General features: G+C 34.5%; 1 protein-coding gene across 1 annotated transcript; it reads right to left on the bottom strand.

Moving 5' to 3' along the window:
- Nucleotides 1–2,234: 2,234 nt before the first annotated feature.
- Nucleotides 2,235–3,945, bottom strand: LOC109793867 (UDP-glycosyltransferase 72B1). The gene has a single exon (XM_020353335.3). It carries the CDS (start codon nt 3,799–3,801, stop codon nt 2,395–2,397), a length of 1,407 nt encoding a protein of 468 aa, XP_020208924.2. The 5' UTR covers nt 3,802–3,945; the 3' UTR covers nt 2,235–2,394.
- Between the last annotated feature and the right edge of the window lie 1,831 nt (nt 3,946–5,776).

Genomic DNA, 5,776 nt, shown 5'->3' with positions numbered 1-5,776 from the left:
TTGATACTATTTCTGTAGAAAAAGAAGGGAGACGAGTAACACTAATAATTGTGAGTGAACGTAGCAACTCACTGTATTTTTTATTGAATAAAAGATGGTCTTTAAATAACGATTGTACAACATACCAAATTAACAAGAAGATAACAAAATATCTTATCAAAACAAATCTTATCAAAAACTATCTTATCTAAAATGAAACAAAAAACTCAAAACAGACTAAACAAACTAATTCAGATATCTCTAAAATTTAAGATTATTCAACAAAACTCCCCCATAAGCTTAAATTTCTCCTTCTTTTTTCATTTTGATGCCTCTTCCAGCAGAGCGCGATACTTCTCCGCGCACAATGGCCCTGCGAGCCACGCGATGTCCAGCAACCCCGGCGCCGAGGTGGCCGATGCCTCTTTTGGGACACAAAAATACCTGTTGTTCTTTGGTCCACCTCTAAACCTAGAAAATACTTCATGATGCCCAAATCGGTCATCTCAAACTCCCTCTTCATCACTTCTTTAAACTCCTCAACTAGCTCAGCTTTGCTTCCCATCTCACTCTTCTCAATTGATCTGATATCCTCATCCATTTCTTTCTTCCATCTTTCATCAAGTACCGCCTCTTCAAATTTTATGTCTTCTATTCCTGTCAATAGACATATTACATGTAACTCGTCAGTGGAGTTATAGATGTCTTGCAAGCTCCGAGTTCTAAGCTGCTCAGGTTCATCATCTTCCTCGGAATTCTCATTGGTCCTATCCGAGCTTCTCCCTATTATCTCCGAGCTTCTCCCTATTATCTCCGAGCTTTTCCCTATTATCTTCGAGCTTTCCCTCTCAGAGTTCAAGCTCTCCGAAGTCTCTTCAGAGTTACTCCAGCTCCACTCACTTTCCTCATCTACCTGGACATCTCGACTTACCAGAATTTTGCTTGTAACAGGGTTGTACAATTTGTAGGCTTTTGCCTTTTCGTCATACCTGATCAAAATATATTTCTTGCTCCTATCATCGAGCTTCGTTCTGAGCTGAGCTGGAACATGACCGTAAGCAAGGCTTCCGAAGATCTTGAAGTGATGTATACTCGGTTTTTTCTCCACTCCATGCTTCTTGAGGTGTCACATCATCCAATTTTGAATGTGCGCACCTGTTCTGTATATATATAGCACACTGCACTGCCTCTGCCCAAAATTTCTCAGGCATATTCTTCCCTTTAAGCATAACTCGGACCATATCAAGAATAGTCCGATTCTTTCTTTCAGCTACTCCACAAATTGTAGAAAAAGAAGGGAGACGAGTAACACTAATAATTATGGGTGAACGTAGCAACTCACTGTATTTTTTATTGAATAAGAGATGACCTTTAAATAACCATTGTACAACATACCAAATTAACAAGAAGATAACAAAATATCTTATCAAAACAAATCTTATCAAAAACTATCTTATCTAAAATGAAACAAACAACTCAAAACAGACTAAACAAACTAACTCGGATATCTCTAAAATTTAAGATTATCCAACAATTTTACCAATGGCTTGTAGCTAGACCCATTTCATGATTTTAATATGGGTCACTAGTCCGAGAACTCTCTTATAGTTGGTTGGATCAACATCTATATATAAATATTAGTAACTAGACATCTCAACTATAAATTTTGGTGTTGATTTTCATTGTTTACCTGCTGGCTGCTGAGGAGTTTATTAAATTGGAAGCATATATGAAATGGATATAACTGTTGCAAAGCTACTCAGTGTCAGATATAAAATATTTATGTAAATAAAATCATATGATGCCTGTACACTGTATAGAGTTTTTCAGCATCATTTTGATGAACTGATTGTTTCAAATCAACTTACAAGAAATAAATTACAAAGTATCAAGATATTTATGAAGTGAGGGGATTCACGGTCATAGGGATAGTTCATGCATCTCTTTTTATTATTTATTATTTTTAGTTGATAAGAGACTAAGACCCCGAAGAAGAGCCAATGGAAAACAGTAAATTTTGTTTTAGTCAGTGTATATGACTTGAAAAGGAGTTCTTTCGATCAGAGGTAATTCTTGCATGGTTATGAAATTTGGAACTTGTTATCTCACTTGACCGTGAATTAATTGTGCCAAATCAATGGATTTTATTCTTAGTAGCTGATGAGATGTTACAGTTATGTTAAGCAACTATTAATATAACTTAATCTGTTTTTATATTTTCAGTCAATAAATATTACTGAAAACCAATTAAAATGTCTGTAATGTGCCAAAAGATGCAATAGAACTCAGAAATCACACAACGATCACTTCACCCCATGAAGAAAACAAGTTAAAAATAAAAAGCACACAAAACACAGCCAAATAGATATCCAAGTCAAGACCAAGACGTAAAACTGTATAAGAAAAACTATTTTTCTAAATCCCACTCAAACTTTCCCAATGGCTAGCCAACTCAAGCAGGGTCTGTGTAGAAGAACCATCCTTCAGTGCATTGGCAGCAGATTCTTTTAAGTTTTCCATTCTTTCATGCATTCCTTTGCCTTCTGCCCCATCCATGAGACACTTTACCACCTTTGCAATTTCCTCCTTCTCAACTATGCCATCCTCATTCAACTTTGGCCTCAATGCCACTTTAAGTCCATTGGTTAACAACACTGCATTCATCTTCTGCTCTGCAAAGAGTGGCCATGTGATTAGCGGTACTCCCTCTTGCACACTCTCCAAGGTCGAGTTCCAACCACAATGGGTAAGAAATCCACCAACTGAATTGTGACCAAGGATCTGAATCTGAGGTGCCCATAAAGGCACAACCAAACCTTTCTCCTTTGTCCTTTCCAAGAACCCGCTTGGTAAGAATTGCAAAGGGTCCTCCTTTGCAACTTCAAGATAAGCAGAACTAGCGAAATTACTCGGTGCTCTCAAAACCCACAAGAACCTTTGACAACTCAATTCCAAACCCCAAGCTAGCTCATTAATTTGTTGTTGAGAGAGTGTTCCACCACTTCCAAATGAAACGTACAACACCGAACAAGGTGGTTGCTTGTCCAACCATCTCAAACACTTACCCGACTCATCAGCCTCATAGCTTGACCCTTTCTGTGTAATGGGTCCCACTGGGTATAATTTGACCTTCCCACCTCCAAACTCTCCCAACGCTCTTATAGCACTTGATTCCATTTCTATGAAAGTGTTGATCAAGATCCCGTCAGCTGTAGCGAATGCTTTGGCACGTTGAAGAAACTGCTTGTAAATTTCACTGGATCGGTTTTGGACAGGATCCGGAAGATCAACCCCCATGACTGGTACACAACCTGGCAACTTTATAGGTTCTGTTAGGTCCGCGTACTCACCTGAAACTTCCTCATCCATTTTTGGCCCGTGTAAAAGCAGTGACAATACCAAAGCTGAACTAGGGAAGTAAAAATAGGACAGGGCATTGAACTCCTTTGCAAACTCCAAGGCCTGAAACGCAAAAACATCTAACACCAAAGCAGCTAAAGGGTCTTTGGAGAATCGGGATTTGAGGACCTCATGTATTGCTGGCAGAGAATGAGTAACAGTGAGTTGAATCAGGATTGCAGGGTGTACTCCTTGGGGCAATTGTTCTTTGTTAATGGGAGGAAGTAAGATGGTTTGTATGTTTGAAGGAAGAGTTTCAAGGTAGGCTTTGGAGGACTCCGAGGGTGGCCCAAGTGAGGGAACGATGCAGGTTACATGAAAATTTGGGTGATGCTTCACAAGTCGCTTGCTGAACTCGGTAATTGGGACCAGGTGGGTGAAACCAGGACTTGAAACAATAGTTATGTGAGTTGTTTTTGCCATGGAATTAAACAGAGTATAGAATATAGAGCTTAGGCTATTTGTGTTTATGTGCTCACAATTCGTGAAAGTTGTATATGATGATCTCTTTATGATACAAGAGCTCTCTTATATAGCAAATTACTCCACTGGCTAGTGTGTCCAGTTAATTACATTTACAGGCAATAGGAATTCACAAGAGCCAAAACTTGGTTTTGCTTTCCCTATTTTAATGTTATTAATTTACGCATTGCCAAAACTTGGTTTTGCTTTCCCTATTTTAATGTTATTAATTTACCCATTGCTTTCGAAGGGAAGAAAGCCATGATGTAAGATTGTCAGCGTGCATGCACTAAACCGTATATCTATTATATATTTAGTTTAGTCCCCAAATATTCCCCAGTTACTGTCTTTCTAGCTTGTCTTTTTCTTTAGCTGGATGTGGTTTACCCAAACTCGTTTGGGTTTTAATGGCTGCGCATTTGATTCTTCCTCAGGTACTGGGAAGGCCCAATCAATGACTAATAACTTTCCATTAATGTTCTTTTTATAAGTAAAAAAGTAGGTAGGGGACCACACACAACTAAGTCGGAAGAGCTTTACTTGTAACAATGTATTTAAATCATTTTCTTAATATTTTTTTCTTTCTTTAAGTATTGGTTTTGTCTTTTATTTTCTTCACTCCATAATTTAAATAAGTAAACTAAAAATTGAAACCAATGAAATAAATGTTGGAATGTTTAACTATTAGAACATCTTTTAACATTTATATTAGTTTTTTTATAATTGTTATAAATTTAAATATGTTTTTAGTTTCTTAAAGATAGTAAAAAAATTTCCTTGTTTTCATTTGTCTAAAGTTTATAAACATTGATTTTAGTCCTTATAAAATGAGTAAATTTTTATTTTGATCTTTCTAAAAGATTCTTTTGATTTTCATCTCTCTATAATCTTAAGTCGCTATTTTTAATCCTTAACGATCATTTTAAGATAAATAAATAACATATATTTTAAGAATTTATAAAAAAAAATTGAATATGAAATACCAATATAATATCGCTAACAATTTTGGTCAACATCTAAGATAATCACTTAATAATTTAATAATAAAAATATAGTTTAAAATGATCACATGACAAATAGTGACTAAAAATAATAGTTCCAATTTTAGAAGGATAAGAAATAGATAATTTTTTTTTTTACAAAAACTACAATCAAAACATACTAATTTTGTAGGGAATAAAAATATATTTAAGTCATTTTTATATTATTGTAATAAGTTTAGTAAGTTAAATTTTGTTTAAAATGTGTTTTTAGATGTATCAATTTCGGTCAAAATTAGACTTGGTTACTATATTTAAAAATGAAAGTTTTGGTTCTCGTATGTTTTATAAATGGTCAATTTTATCCCTCTTCCTAAGTCCCTAATATTTTAAGTTTTATAAAGAGACAAAAAATTTAGTCATTATTTGTTAAATCAAAGGATGATCTTAAATATTTTCGAAATACATGTTTTACTATTAACAAACTCAAATGTTTTTGACAAAGAAATGGTTTTAAAACCATACAAGAAAGACGATAGTCTAAGATGATTAGTTATGAAGACATGTCACTTTGACAAGTCATTCAAACGAAACACTTTGTGTTAGGTCAAAACTCAAAAGACAAGTTTTAGATCTTTTTGATCTTGAGTTTTGTTGTTAACAAATATAAAGGTTTTTTTTATTTTTTATTTTATCAACAATATAAATTTTTGAAATGACTAAGATGAATCTTCCACTAAGACGTAATTCGTTAGTAAGATAAATCTCGTATAAAATGATAGACTTATTAAGGCAATTGTGTTAATAAATTAGACAAACCCTAAGTCATAAAAAGAGATATGCATTAAATCTTTTTAATTTATGATCTCTAAACAAGAAACTAACTATGTTTGAATGTTTTCTTAATAGATCGAATTTAAAAATACTTTCTCGGTACCAATGTTCTACAAGAAAAT

This window comes from Cajanus cajan, chromosome 4 (genome assembly GCF_000230855.2).
Source record: "Cajanus cajan strain Asha chromosome 4, NIPB_CcT2T_4, whole genome shotgun sequence".
Classification (NCBI taxonomy): domain Eukaryota; kingdom Viridiplantae; phylum Streptophyta; class Magnoliopsida; order Fabales; family Fabaceae; genus Cajanus; species Cajanus cajan.
The sequence above is the reverse complement of the archived record's forward strand: the minus strand, read 5'-3'. Positions and strand labels throughout refer to the sequence as shown.

Bases quoted from the DNA above. Each gene is read 5' to 3' on its own strand.
- LOC109793867 (XM_020353335.3), bottom strand. From the start codon at position 3,801: ATGGCAAAAACAACTCACATAACTATTGTTTCAAGTCCTGGTTTCACC.